This window comes from Anolis sagrei, chromosome 1 (genome assembly GCF_037176765.1).
Source record: "Anolis sagrei isolate rAnoSag1 chromosome 1, rAnoSag1.mat, whole genome shotgun sequence".
NCBI classification, from domain to species: Eukaryota; Metazoa; Chordata; class Lepidosauria; order Squamata; family Dactyloidae; genus Anolis; species Anolis sagrei.
In genome coordinates, this window is record NC_090021.1 from 125,978,374 (window position 1) to 125,993,616 (window position 15,243).

At 39.9% G+C, this 15,243-nt stretch overlaps 1 protein-coding gene across 6 annotated transcripts in view; it reads left to right on the plus strand.

Annotated features, from left to right (window-relative positions):
- LRRC1 (leucine rich repeat containing 1) overlaps window positions 1-15,243 on the plus strand; it is a 126,713-nt gene that overhangs the window by 31,287 nt on the left and 80,183 nt on the right. For all 6 annotated transcript variants that reach the window (XM_060788221.2, XM_060788202.2, XM_060788215.2 and 3 more), the window contains exons 2-3: window positions 112-229; window positions 15,072-15,150. In XM_060788221.2, coding sequence (XP_060644204.2) covers window positions 196-229; window positions 15,072-15,150 — 113 coding nt within the window. In that variant the 5' untranslated portion in view covers window positions 112-195. The remainder of the gene's footprint in view (window positions 1-111; window positions 230-15,071; window positions 15,151-15,243) is intronic.

Here is a 15,243-nt window from a genome sequence, read left to right on the forward strand (position 1 = left end):
GTTTTACTATGGCTTTAGGGCTCTTTTTTCTAGTATAGCTTTAGGGATTTCTTTAATGGACCTATGTGTAATTTATTTACGTACTTAATGGAAATTTGTTTTCTCTTTCAGCCTTTTTTCCAGCTGGTGAAGTTACGAAAACTCGGGCTTAGTGATAATGAAATTCAGAGGCTTCCTCCAGAGATAGCAAACTTCATGCAGCTGGTAGAACTTGATTTGTCTCGAAATGGTAAGCTTGAGTGTATGGATCTTTTTTAGTGGAATTTTACATCTTGCTGTAAAAGATGAGGAAACCAAAACTATTGTTGGAGGCTTTCATGGCCAGAATCACAGGGTTGTTGTAGGTTTTTTCGGGCTGTATGGCCTTAGGAGAGAATGCCTCTAGAACATGGCCGTATAGCCCGAAAAAACCTACAACAACCCAGAAAGCAAAACTATTTCAATATGTCTGCTCTGCCCATCATAATTTCGCGCACTTTCTCACCCCCTCAAGATGTTACTTCCTCATCTTGAACCAAGGTGTATAATTCAATCGAAATCAAATATTAAAGATTACATGCTTGATTTCCCAATTTAAAATAAGCAGATGTACGTCTTGATTATCTCTATAGGTCAGTGTTTCTCATCCTGGGGGTTGGGACCCCGGGGGGGGGGGTCATGAGGGGGTTTCAGAGGAGTCACCAAAGGCCATCAGAAAATACAGTATTTTCTGTTGATCATGGGAGTTCTGTGTGGGAAGTTTGGCCCAATTCTATCGTTGGTGGGGTTCAGAATGCTCTTTGATTGTAGGTGAACTATAAATCCCAGGAACTACAACTCCCAAATGTCAAGGTGCATTTCCCCCAAACTCCATCAGTGTTCAGATTTGGGCATATTGAGTATCCATGCCAAGTGTGGTCAAGATCCATCATTGTTTGAGTCCACAGTGCTCTCTGGGTGTAGGTGAACTACAACTCAAAGTCAATTCCCACCAAACCCTTCCAGTATTTTCTGTTGGTCATGGAAGTTCTTTATGCCAAATTTGGTTCAATTCCATTGTTGGAGGAGTTCAGAATGCTCTTTGATTGTAGGTGAACTAGAAATTCCAGCAACTACAACTCCCAAATGACAAAATCAACCGCCTTCCCCAACCCCACCAGTATTCAAATTTGGGCGTATCGGATATTTATGCCAAATTTCGTCCAGTGAATGAAAATACATCCTGCATATCAGATATTTACATTATGATTCATAACAGTAGCAAAATTGCAATTATGAATTCACAACAAAAATAATGTTATGGTTGGAGGTCATGACAACATGAGGAACTGTATTAAGGAGTTGCAGCATTAGGAAGGTTGAGAACCATTGCTATAGGTTTTCCTTCCCTAAACATATTAACTTCACATGTGGCCATGTCCTTCGTTGAGGCCAGTCCAATCATTAATTCGATCATGACGGCCACTGTTGCATGTAGGGGCTGCCTCACATCCATGCCATAGGGAACAGCAGCTATGGAGTTTGATAGAGAAGTTTCATGTACTCTTCCTGGAGTGGCATAGGTGAGGGAAAATCTGTGTCATGGGAATCTGGCTTTCCGTTGCTGTTGTGAAGTATGTAGTTAACCTTTTGAAATATCAGGATGCTGTATAGTGTCAGTGAAGTATGCTCTTGGAATATTTTCTGCTATATGGTGGTCCACGCTCTTGTTACATCCCAAATAGATTACAGCAATGCGCTATACATGGGGTTGCCTTTGGAGACTGTTCAGAAGTTTCAATTAGTCCAACGGGCGGCAGCCAGATTGCTCACCGGAGCAGCGTACAGGGAGCACACCACTTCAGCTCCACTGGCTGCCAGTCTGCTACCGAGCACAATTCAGAGTGCTGGCTTTAGCCTGTAAAGCCCTAAATGGTTCCGGTCCAGCTTACTTGTCCAAACATAACCCCCTCTATGATCCACCTTGAAGGTTAAGATCATCGAGGGAGGCCCTGCTCTCAATCCCATCACCCTCACAAGTGCGATTGGTGGGGATGAGAGACAGGGCCTTCTCAGTGGTGGCCCCCCATCTGTGGAACTCCCTCCCTAATGAAATCAGGTCTGTCCCCTCCCTCCTATCCTTTGGAAAAAAACATAAAGCATGGTTGTGGGACCAAGCATTTGAGCAGCAGGCACAGCGATAATAAAATAAATGATTTATGTGACTGACATAAATTGGATTGTGCCTTTGGATTTGTGTGATTTTAAATGGATGTTTTATAATTGATGTTTTAACTATTTAACTGCCCATTCTGTTCGATTTTATATTGTGTTAATTTGGCTTATTTATTTTATTTTCTACTGTACGCATTTTAATCTAATGTAATTTTTGTTGTCAGCATTCAGTATTTTATTTTGCTGTGTTGTACCTTTGGGCTTGGCCTCATGTTAGCTGCCCCAAGTCCCCTTTGGGGAGATGGTGGCGGGGTATAAGTAAAGATGATGATGATGATGATGATGATGATGATGATGATGATTTGTTTTGATTGTAATTGTTATTATAATTGTTGTGCTTGGCATCTAATGGTTGCTGGTTGTGAGGTGCCCTGAGTGCCCCCCCCCCCCCCCGGGATGAGGAGGATGGGATATAAATATTTGAAATAAATAAATAAATAAGTGAATAAGGTACTGGGTGTTCATGGAGGTGAAGATTAATTGATGTTATGCATCCGTTTGTTGTATTTTAATCTGTTGTTCCCTCCCCCTTGCCTCACAAGTAGAATTGGGTGCGAAGTAATGATGATGGTGATAGTAGGCAGCAGCACCCACACCACTTTGAGCATCACAAAGTACATTTGTTATAATTTTCCTTATGGTTTGAGTTTATTTTCAATATCTCTATGTAGAAAGACCTTGACAAGAGAGGGCTGGCATTTGCAGCAGGTTCTCTTTAAAACATTCACAGTGCCTCAAAGTTGCATTGGAAAGCTTATAATTTAGTCAAAATGGTTTTCTGGTTTTAAAAATAGTTTGAACAATATGGCACACCTGACAGGAAAATGTATAAATGCTAGGTGGTGAGGACAAAGAAAAAGTCAAGAAAATTGTATTTTGCAGGTTGAGTACCATTTTGCGGTTTACCTTCTGCCATGGAAATATCAGGTGATTTTACATAAGGGTGGGCAACTGCGGACCTTCAGATGATATTGGCCTGTAATCTCTTTCTCACATAAAGGCAATAGTGAAGAATGCTGTGGTTTGCAGTTGTGACAATATCTGGACAGTCACAGTTGCTCACTTTTACCTTATATAATGTGGAGAATAATCATTCTGATGCTTCAAAGGCAGACAGGAATCAGCCAGGCTTTGAAGCTGCAAGGTCTTTCAGTACTAATCAAGTTGGGCAATTGCAACATTCTCATTTGCCCCAAGCAGGCAAGAGTTCTTCTCCCAACCTGGACACTCCACAGATATATAAACCTCACTTGCCTAGTTTCCAACAGACCTCACAACCTCTGAGGGTGCCAGCCATAGATGTGGGCAAAATGCTTCAGGAACATGGCCATACTGCCCAGAAAACTAACAGCAACCCAGTGTTTCTGACCATGAAAGCCTTTGACAACACAATAATTCTGATTCTTTATGAGGTAATTTAGAATTTGACAATGCCTGTGCTGTGCTTTGCACATCTGAAAATGACAGCTTTACTATATGAGGTTGTTGCTTTCGGCACAAACCGGTTTTTGGGTTGTCATGCTGTCAGAGATGTGGAATTGGGCTAAAGCTTACATTGAAGACATAACTGGGATCTGTGTCTTTTTCTTGATCAAAAATAAGTACAAGAAACCAAGGGCCCTTCCACACAGCCATATAACCCAGGATATCAAGACAGAAAATCTCTCAATATTTGCTTTGAACTAGGTTATCTGAGTCCACACTGCCATATGTTCCAGTTCAAAGCAGATATTGTGGGATTTCCTGCCTTGATATCCTGGGTTATATGGCTGTGTGGAAGGGCCCCAAGTGTGGATCAGAAACCTAATATGGGCTGTATAGTGTTAGATGACTTTAACATTTTTTGCCCCTGGCTTCAGTTTGCATTGCCAAAGCATGATTGGTGAATGGCAGGGCCTTCACCTTGGATCAAGGAATTTCAGTTATAGGGTACCCTCTTGGTAGAGTTGAAGTTTGGATGTTTTTTTCTTGAGGTATTAATTCTGAGTAAGGAAAACAAATCACAACTGTAGCATTTGTTGCTCCTTTAAATGTAGAGCCTAAGCTTGCATATTTAGCAAGTCATACTGTGAAAGGTTTGATCAGATTTCAGTTTCCAGCAAAGACAAGTTGGCTGGGGACATTTGCCACTCCCCCGTCCTGGAATAGGTCTGGTTTTCTTCTTGATTTTGGCAGCTGGCTGCTGCTACTTACAGAAGCAATGGCCATAGCAGGGATTGTACGTACATGCAAGTGCAAAAGAGCCAACGCTTGGTAATCCCTAATTAAGGGGAAATAGAAGCTGCTTTTTAGATGCTTGGCTGTGCCTCAGCGTCTCTGATGCAACCATGTCTTTTGCGATGCTAAGTCCCTCCATGATTAAAGGGGCATATTTTTGCTTGATGTCATAGTTTTCCTTTCTGCTTTGAGCTCAGAAATGCTTGCCTAGCCCAATAGTTTCCTATTGAGCACCCACATTTCGTCATCCTAGTAACCTTGGTGAGAATTTATGACAGACCTGTTCTTTCTCTTCACACTTCATAAAGCATGGGGGGACGGGACCCAACTATTGGGATTCAAAAAAGTTGTTCGGCACCTGCTTTATAAATCTTCTGTTTATGTGAAATTGTCAAACACCTAACTTGTTATTATTTGTGAGTACTCACATTTGAGCATATTGAGTATTCAGCCAAGTTTGGTCTGGATCCATAATTGTTTGAGTCCACAGGGCTGTCTGGATGGAGGTGAACTACAACTCCAAAACTCAAGGTCAGTGCCCACCCAACCCTTCCAGTATTTTCTGTTGGTCATGAGAGTTCTGTGTGCCAAGTTTGGTTCAATTCGGTTATTGGTGGAGTTCAGAATGCTCTTTAATTGTATGTTAACTATAAATCCCAGCAACTACAACTCTCAAATGAGAAGATCAATCCTCCCCAACCCCACCAATATTCAAATTTGGGCATATCGGGTATTTGTGCCACATTTGGTCCAGTGAATGAAAATGCACCCTGCATATCAGATATTTCCATTACGATTCATAACAGTAGCAAAATCACTGTTATGAAGTAGCAACAAAAATAATTTTATATTTGGGGGTCACCACAACATCAGGAACTATATTAAGGGGTTGTGGCATTAGGAAGGTTGAGAACCATTGCTCCAGATGCTGCTAGATTGCAGCTCTCGTAGTCCTCACCATTGCTTATCCTGGCTTGAACTGTTGGGTCACATGTGTCCCTTTCCTGTAACATGTCTTTCCCACCTAAATATTAATATCCTATTTTTCTTTCTTGTATAGGAGCCAAGGTCGCCTCCCATCCTAAGCAACTCTCTGATGTAGTAACACAAAATCTTGGAACAGCCTAGGCGTTCCATTATGAGTCCATTCAGTTGTATTTCCATTTCAGAGAGACTGCTCTCATGTCTTGCGGAATAGTGTAATAAGTTTCTAGGGAAGAACCATGTTAATCTGTTGCATTAAAAACAACAACAACAAAGAATCCTGAGGCATCATGAAGACTAATAAGTTTCATTAGGCATAAGCTTTTGTGGACTCCAGCTCTCTTCATCAAATGCAGGTCATAGGTGTCTTATCCGGTCGTGGGTGAAATGTGGTAGTCTAAAGGTTGCTTCATCGCTTTACTGTCTGGGCAGGAAGGCATTAACATATTATTAATAATGCCCTTGACCTTCCAGTTACTCATTTCATAAACTGAAAATGCTTCCGTTTTTATAGGCTTCTCAGTGTATTAATATGCATCAGAACTAAGGGTGTGGTATCTAAGCCCTGATGTATTTTGTAATATTTACAACCATTTAAAATGATATGCAAATATTTACACTATGCAAACAACTACATCAGTAGCTGACAGCTCATGGGTCCTAAGCTGAATGCCTTGCAAGGACAGCATCTCTGGAATGGCTTTGTCTGCACCAGCTAGCTCTTTCTATACATAACTGCACAACTTGTCAGGTACAATTTGAATAATTTGACTAGTCTTGGCCTCTCCTTCCATATTCCCAAAGACTACAGAGCTATGCTTTTGTCCCCTTTGAAAATTTCTTGCTTCTTTCCTTGAGCTTTGCTTGTTGCTTGAAATATTTAGGTTTGAAAGGAGTTGTATTATCAATTTAGTATAACTTTTATCAAGCACCTGTTGGGGCTGGTAGAGCTATTTGGCATGATATAGTCTTGGCACACAGAACCAACATGGGAAAGTGAATACTGGCTGGGCTTGTGGGTGATTGCTTGGGAATCTGGGAGTTGTAGTTCACCCTTATCCAGAGAGCACTGAACCCAGCTGATATCGGAACTGAACCAAACTTGGCACACAGACCTAACATGGCCAACTTTGAATAATGGCAAGGTTTGGGAAGGGTTGACCCACAATTCTGGGAATTGTAGTTTACTCACATCCTTATGCATTTTCTAATGGGAGCATTCATAAAAAAACAAAAGGAAAGACTAGCTTTTTAAAAATAAATAACGTTACACGTTACCAAACCGATTCTACCAAACTTTGAAAAACAAACAATGCCTTTCTCAAATAAACTGGGCACCGCTGGGTTCCCAAGCTAGTAAGTGTGTGTGTGTGTGTGTGTGTGTGATGGACTAAAGGTAAGCATTAGTGTGTGAGGCGTCTAGACAGTGGTCACAAGCCATCAGTTGTAATGAAAAAAAAAAGTTTTGTTGTGGAATGTAATGCAAAGCTTCCCTTTCCCTGTTGGAACTCTTGACAGGTCAAGGGAAGCCATGTTCTCTCATCAGGCGGAGGCTGACAAACTGAGGGGGAAGTTTTGAATGAGGCCAGTTGGGAAGCCATGCCCCTTAATCAGGCCGAGGCTGGCGAGATTGCTTCCTACGCAATTATAAGATGCCATTGAATCTTATGCGTGCCTCTCTTTTGGCAATGTAATTTAGCCAAAAAAGGTGGGCATTAGATTTGAGTAAATACGGTAACTCCCATAGGCAAAGCCATGTTCTCCCAAGGGTAGATAGAACTTGGAAAAGTTATATTTTTGGATGTCAGGGTCCCCCAATCAGCACATCCTCTTCTTTGCCTATATGAGGGATTGCCTAAGCAAGCAAGGATAAATATGTGAGGGGAAGTCATAGGGAGGAGGGAGCATGCTGCCCTGGAGACTAGGATGTAGAGCAATGGCTTCAAACTACAGGGAAGGAGATTCCACCTGAACATGAGGAAGAACTTCCTAACTCTGAGAGCTGTTCAGCAGTGGAACTCTCTGCCCCAGAGTGTGATAGAAACTCCTTATTTAAAGGTTTTTAAACAGGCTGGATGACATCTGTCGGGGGTGCTTTGAATGTAGTTTTCCTGCTTCTTGATGGGCTTGGACTGGATAGCCCATGGTGTCTCTTCCAACTCTATGATTCTAAGTGGGATCAGAGAGCCCTGAAGTGGTATCCGAACCTTAGAGTTCTGGATCTAGGAGCATATAAATCAAGGAACCAAAAAGGATTATAAATGTCTTAGGGCTTATTGTATAGTCTCTGTATTCCGAGGATCAGAATTAAGTTATAACTGGCATACTGTGATGATAAACCTTTGTCTCTACATATAAGTCAGTGTGCTGGTTAAAATATTTCAGTGGTTCCAGTGGTTTACAGGCTTTTGCTTCCAGATTTGTTGCAAAGAGCAAGCTGAAGACTATCTGGTAGTAGCTGAATCTAAGAGGAAAACTGTGTTGCCTCTTTACATTAGCAGTTACTCTCCATTCCAGCCTCTGGATATCAGATGAAATTGACTGAGGACTCTAGTTATTTTCACTTTTAGAAAGAGAAACATTTTAGTGGACAAGTCTAAATTAATATGCACTTTTCGGTCTTGAAAATGAGAGGATCTAGGATTGTTTGCATGTAAACTTATCCAAGAAGGAAAAAGGTGATATTCATACATCCTTAGTTAAGTACATTGGGTTAAAAAAACAAGAGTTACGTGAGACTTAAAGCCTGACAAGTTTTATTTGGCAAAAGGTTTCATGACTTCACTAGATGTATTTGAAGTGGGCTGCAGTCTACAAAAACTTGTGCCAAGTTAAACATATGAGAGTTAAACCCAGTTGCTAACCAGAATAGATCTGTTGCATCAATTGCTAAATGGCAAACCAGCACTTAGATTGAGGTGCACAACTTTCAGAGTGTAGGGGGGCATTATTACCCCTCCCTCATGGGACATATTACCAGGAGGATATGTTTCACCCCCATACAACCCAACCTCCCCATATCCCCCACATCCTCCAGTGCTCACTAGGAGATGTGGGGTATTTCTCCATGTTCTTGCCCCCCCCTTGACATAGGAGGGCTTTTTTTCAAATCAGGAAGTGACCTAAAGTCACTTCTAGTTAACTTCAATTTTAAAACATTTCTTAGGCCTAAAATGATATGAGGGGACAAAACATAGTAAAAGCCCCCCCCCCCCCCCTTTACACCCTGTAGAAAACATTTGGGGCAGAAAAGTTTTTTTAAACCCCTTTGATGGAGCTTGAGGGCCACAAAAATGTGGTCTGCAGGACATACTTTTGTCTGCTCCTGATTCAGGTAGATCCCATTGATTCGGTGGGTCTAGCTAGAACTAGGAATTGGATTTAGACTTTGATCTTTGAAGTACCATCTCTATAGATACCATTCAACACTTCATGCTTAGAGATGTCTAGTCTGTCAACATATTTTATGCTGCCCAAAATCTAAAGCTTTCATGACAATTTGCAATGAAATCAAAATAATATAATTTTAAATTGTCAAGGCATTAAAAGTAGTTACGTACTTAAAATGGTAGAAGTCATTGCATGAGTACAAATAGGGTAAGCCATGTTCTGACCTTTTGTTGGAATGGTAACACCTTTGGCACCAACCAAACAGTTGAGGGCAGAGTATTGCATAATAATGGAAGAAGCTTATTGCCTTCCCAATATTTTTCATTACCTTGTTAGCACAGAAATGGCAATCTTGTGATCCTTGAAATGTTGTCGGGCTGCAAGTCTTACAGTTGTAGGTCAGCACAGCTAAGAAGAGGAATGCTCAAAGTTGCACCCAACAACATTGGAGGGCTCCGCGATTCCAGTCCTTGAGCTGAAAAGATGGAATGTGTTGATGTGTATGGGGGGAGAATCAAACACAAAGGACAACTGCATGGAAATGCAAATGCATTGTCTGCCTGCTTTCATTGTCTTAACTCATTCATTCTGCTGTAATAAATAAATCAGAACTATATCCAATGTGGAAGGATTTGGACAGTACAAACGACTGCTGTCAAACTCTTCCTAATTAAATCTATACCCAGTGTTGTGAGCAGATAGTTGGAACATAAAAAGCAGGCATACCGGATCAGACCAAAGACCTTGGCTTGTCCTGCATTATGTTGCACTGTAGACATCTGGAAGTCCATAAGCAGCACATAGGGTAGAAAAATACTTTTCCATTCATGATCTGCAGCAAGTAGTGCATGAAACAAACTGTCATAGGGCTATAGGAAGCTCTATTCCACCATTCAGAATGGTAGGTATATCTAATGTTTCAGACAGATTTCAGAGATAGGCAACACTTTATTAGGACCTCAAAATTGTTAATAAAAGTGTTGCATAAGTAGCACAAATTCTGAATTCTTTTGCCAGACGTGATGGAGATGAGGAAGAAACAAATAATCTAACAGTCTGTTGGATTAGCCAATTTATATATCCCTGAAGGTGCTAGAAGAGGTGTTGAAGCTTATTGGAAAGCAAAGTAACTGATTTCTCTCCACTTCGCTTCCAACTAGACAACTGGTATCATGATCCAGATGTAGTTAGTGCCTTAGTCAAAGCTAACATAATCCAGATTTGGTTTACAATATTGTTTTGGATAAAAATATACCATCCTTACCCTACCTGGTGGAGATTGAATCTAAGACTACTTATATGCAAAAGCATGTACTCTAATATTTAGCTTCTTCAGCCCTTGGTATAGTTTGTACATAAATAGTAGTAGTAAACAAGAGAACAATCAGACAACTAGCTTGACTTTCTCCACTTCAGCTGGCCTGTGTGCTTGTTTGCACTGTCAGGTGCCATAGAGCATATGCATACACAAGTGCTTACGTGCAGTGTCTGCCAGAGCAAGTGAGCAAGTCTGTAGAGCATTCCTTGGTGTGCAGTGTTAGAAAGATCTTAGATATTCAAGAGGATTGGATTGCCAGAAGCATTAGAAATTCTCTTAGCTGGTTAGCTATTGTTACAGGCACAGATGTCGATAGAGCTTTGTAAACAAGTACAAATCTGTCCAGTTTCTATTTATTCTGAACTCTACCCTTAAAACAAAATTGTGAAAATTTAATAGTTCCTGTTTTGCTAGTGCTAGTTGTTAAAAAGATAGCAGATAAAAATGCTTGCCAGTACAAATCAGAAAGGTTGACTTTCAAGATTCACCTTTTGCTGACTCTTCTGCTGAGATCAGCTGTTAATAGAGGAGTGTAATTATATTTTCCCCTCTTCCATTGTGTGAAGCAGATCTGAACATTTCCTTATTTATGTCAATGTTCCCAAACTTTGGCAGAATTTCCATCATTTTGGCAATAGCAGGAATTATGAAAGGATGAAAGGGGTTCATGTACGCTTTAGAACAAAGGTGTTGGGTGAAGGGAAGTATTCATAAAACCCTTCTCACTGTAAAATATTTTTAAGTGCAGTTCTATTTTTCTTTTGAATTGGGTAAATATGTTTGCAAGCTTTTTCCCCCTGAGATGCTGAACATCACTGTTAACAACAACTCTTACAGTGTGAAGCAAGGGGCTTTCCTGCTTCTTTGTGATTGATAAACAGAGTTGCATCCATGGATATCTTTAATCAGCAAATGATATTAAAGGCCTTGAAGAGAAGCCTAAGAGAGACCTGTATATATTCATGTATAAGTCTAGAAGTCTTAGTGAAAAAATCATCCCTTCCCGAAAATCTAGGTCAACTTTCCATGGGTCAGTGTAACTAGTAAAGATTTATTTATCGTATTAGCAGAAAACCGAGGGTACAATTGCAGTGTATTTTAAAAACACAAAGTTTAAAAAACTTGGCATTATACTAAATGTCCTTTGACCAGAAGCTCGCCACTTTGAGTGCCTCTGATGTTGCTGTAAGAAGATCTTCCATTGTACGTGTGGAAGAGCTCAGGTTTCATTGTAATAGGTGGTCTGTGGTTTGTTCTTCTCCACACTCGCATGTCGCTGACTCCACTTTGTGGCCTCATTTCTTAAGGTTGCCTCTACATCTCGTGGTACCAGAGCACAGCCTGTTTAGTGCCTTCTAAGTTTATCCACAGGTCATATCAAAATCCCTCATTTTGTCCCCAAAACTCGCTCTCAATTTATATATGAAGTGGACATATTCATGAATATATATGTTATTTAGTATAACTGCAGTGGTTTCAATCTGTGGTCCATAGACCACCAGGGGTCTGCAAGAACTAAAATATGGTCTGCGGTCTTATCACTACACCATTGGTATGAGAGCGACTGTTCTCGCAAAACCCTCTTATAGTTCCAAGGCTTATTAAATATGATTTTCTGTGGGCGAGCATAAGTCAACAACTGGATGGCATATGTTCTGTAGAAACTAGAGCTGATGTGGTATATCCAGTGCAATTTTCTGAATCAGCACCCCGAATAACCAAACCAAATTTGAAGTTGACCGGAAACTGATTTGTAACCATTTTGGTACTAATGTTGGAGAGTGGTCCCTGGTCAAGTGCTCCCTGGTCAAAGTGGTCCCTGGTCAAAAAAAGGTTGGGAACTAGTGGTCCACGCGCTGGCCCAATCCACTGGGTCACTCTCTATGTTTCCTGGAGTCTGGCTCTGGAAGGTTTCAGCTCTCTATAATTAGTTTCTTTGGAGGGAATGCAGGAGCTACTGGGGATTCTTTCAGCTTCACAGACAACTGTTCTCTCCATAGAAATAATCTTGGCCATAATCCACCTAACATAATTTTAATTTCAGATTTAGTTCTTGCTCTCCACTTATATTTACCCCTTTCCTCCAAACAGTGCTTTTTAGGGTCCAGATGACATTCCTTTGCTACTAGATTTCTGCCAGGCCTGCATGAAATGTTGATGGACTGATTATGTTAGCAGTTTCTTTGCTGAAGAGCATGAAGGAATATTGCATTTTCTAGTATTAGTTTACTAGATTTGAACCATACACTTAAGAGCAGTGCTATGGGGCAAAACATTTCCAGTACACTTTTTTCCCATGGGGAAAAATATTTTTTATTAAATTCAGGTAATGGATATTTATATTAAGCAAACCTGGTAGTTCCAAAGTTGTAATTAATGTTTTCCAAATTATTATCCCTACCGTAGATGTCCGTATACCACACCCTTTTCAATTTTTTTATTGTGCTCAACTTTTGCGAGGAGCTCGGTGATTTATCAATAATACTGGTATGATTTATTGATTTGTAAATAGAATTAAAATAAAAGCACAAATCAGTCTTATAATTCAACTAAAGAACTAAAGCTGTGAATATTTTTGTTTTACGTTCAAAAATACACAGAGTAAATTTTCATTTGTTCTGTTTAATTAAATAGGTCAAAAATGCGGTTGCACATGATCTGTTAAGCATTTTTTGTTACTTTGAAATAGTTGTAATAATGCCTAATTGGAAAGATCCAATTGTAGTGAAGCCATAGAAGAAAGGGAAGAAGTTGGCAGACACCCCAGTGACCTCAATAGAAAAGGGAATTAAATTCCGTTGGAAGTAAATGAATAGACAGACAGCAACAGTATATCATGCACAGAACTCTGGATGTGCTAAAATTAGTATGTCAACAGTTTTCACGCTCCCTTTCCCCCTTAAATTTAAATTAATCATGAATGGGAAATTACATGTAAATTTTAAAGAGAAGTATTCTGATGAAAATACTTTCCAAGCTTCCAATTTGCGTTAATATAAAGTAGTACAACATTTTCCCTGGTGAAATATTTCAGTTCAGATACTGATGCACTGTTTTAAAAGAGCTTTGTATAGTAATTATGAGTTAATTAAACATGCCAAATGTATTTAGGGTATAGATCCAGAGCATTTTCTGGAAAAACACACAGCATTGCTTGAAGGCCTACTTTACAACAATGTTCAAAGACTGAGGAATATGTTTATTTCTCTGTAGAGCCATGAGCAGTCTACTGGCTCTGTGTGCGTACTCATATCTGTGTAAAATAATAATAAATTGCCATTGGTAAGGAGGTCGACAACAACTAGTTTCTGGCCAATTTGCAGTAAGTTAGTGATACAAACAGTGACTTATGTCTCTTTGCTAATTTTACATCTCAAATGCAAAAGAACTACAAGACAGGAAAAAAAAACCCAGTGTGGGTTGCTGTGAGTATTCTGGGCTGTATGGCCATGTTCCAGAAGCATTCTCTCCTGATGTTTCACCCTCATCTATGGCAAGCATCCTTAGAGATTGAGGGATCTGTTGGAAACTAGGCAAGTGGGGTTTATATATCTGGAATGTCCAGGGTGGGAGAAAGAACATTTGTCTGCTTGAGGCCAGTGTGAATATTGCAATTGGTTACCTTGATTAGAGGCAGTAACGAACAAGATAGGTTCTTTAGGTTTGCTCTTAAGTTGAATTTATATGTAAGTAGGAACAGTGACAACTCCCTGCCTATCTTATCTATCTATCTATCTATCTATCTATCTATCTATCTATCTATCTATCTAATTTATCTATCTAATATATCTATTTATCTATCTAATATATCTTTGAATATCATAGGGAAGGTTAACACCCCTGTGGTGTTTATTTTGCTGTCTGTGACCCTGTTCAGAGGATTTCACTTCACTTTCTATCCCTGTGATAATTAATTTTTTAAAATAAAAATTGGCTTGTTGTGGAAACAAGGATTTTTTAAAAATTGTGTCAGAAGTGACTCGAGAAACTGCAAGTTGCTTTTGGTGTGAGAGAATTGGCTGTCTGCAAGGATGTTGCCCAGGGGACGCTGGATGTTTCACCATCCTGTGGGAGGTTTCTCTCTTGTCCCAGCATGGGAAGTCACCAAGGATTGGTGAGAAAGCATCAGTGGAGACACCTTTTCCCCAGGATAACTCTTTCAGGAGTGAATATCCCTTCCTAAGGGTAGATATCTCTCACTTCCTGTTGCCTCACCCTGTTCTTAGCTTTGAGTTGTGTGTAAGTTGGATGTTTGTAACTCGGGGACTGCCTGTATTTTCCCTAGACAGAAAATGAGGGTAAGTTAGTACACTGACTCTGTGTATATGAACAATATATGTGATCAGTAGATGCAACAATAATATTGCTGTGAGCTCCTTCCTTAATTATACCATTGTTTCTCAAGCTGGTCTTTAGATGTGCCCGAACGTGTAGCCACAAGACATTCTTCGTGACCTCAAGCCTGTCCCCTCCCACCACTAATGGTTTCCTTTATTGCGATACTGCGTTACAGTACTTCCTTTTTTAAAAATACATGTGTCCACATATCTGCAACATATTGATCTTATGATGGTGAGTCTGAATCAGATTGTAATATTAAATATTTAGGTTGCTTAAGTTTGAGTGCATCTGCATTTTGAAATAATGCAGTTTGTCACCACTTGAACTGCTATGACTCAATGCTATGGAATAGTTGGAGCTGAAGTTTTACAAGATCTCTAGCCTTCTCTCCCAAAGAGAGCTGATGCCTCACCGAACTACAACTCCCATAGCATTGAGCCACTGTTGTTACAGTGGTGTCAAACTGCCTTGGAGTCTTCATTTGTATAAATACATATACAAAATATTTTGGTACAATGAGCATTTTATGTGTGTTCTATCAAGACATATTTGTCATTGTTTACTACACAGTAATGTACAAAAACAGTTTTGATTTGTGATTCTGAATGTGTTGTTTTCTGTCTTACAGATATTCCTGAAATTCCTGAAAGTATCTCCTTTTGCAAATCACTACAAGTAGCAGATTTCAGTGGGAATCCTCTCACCAGGTAACTTTCACAAAAAATGCTTGTAGAACTGCTAAAACTGCCTTTGATTTTGATCATCTGTTTTAACCACGAGGTTTATTTTCACATGCACTT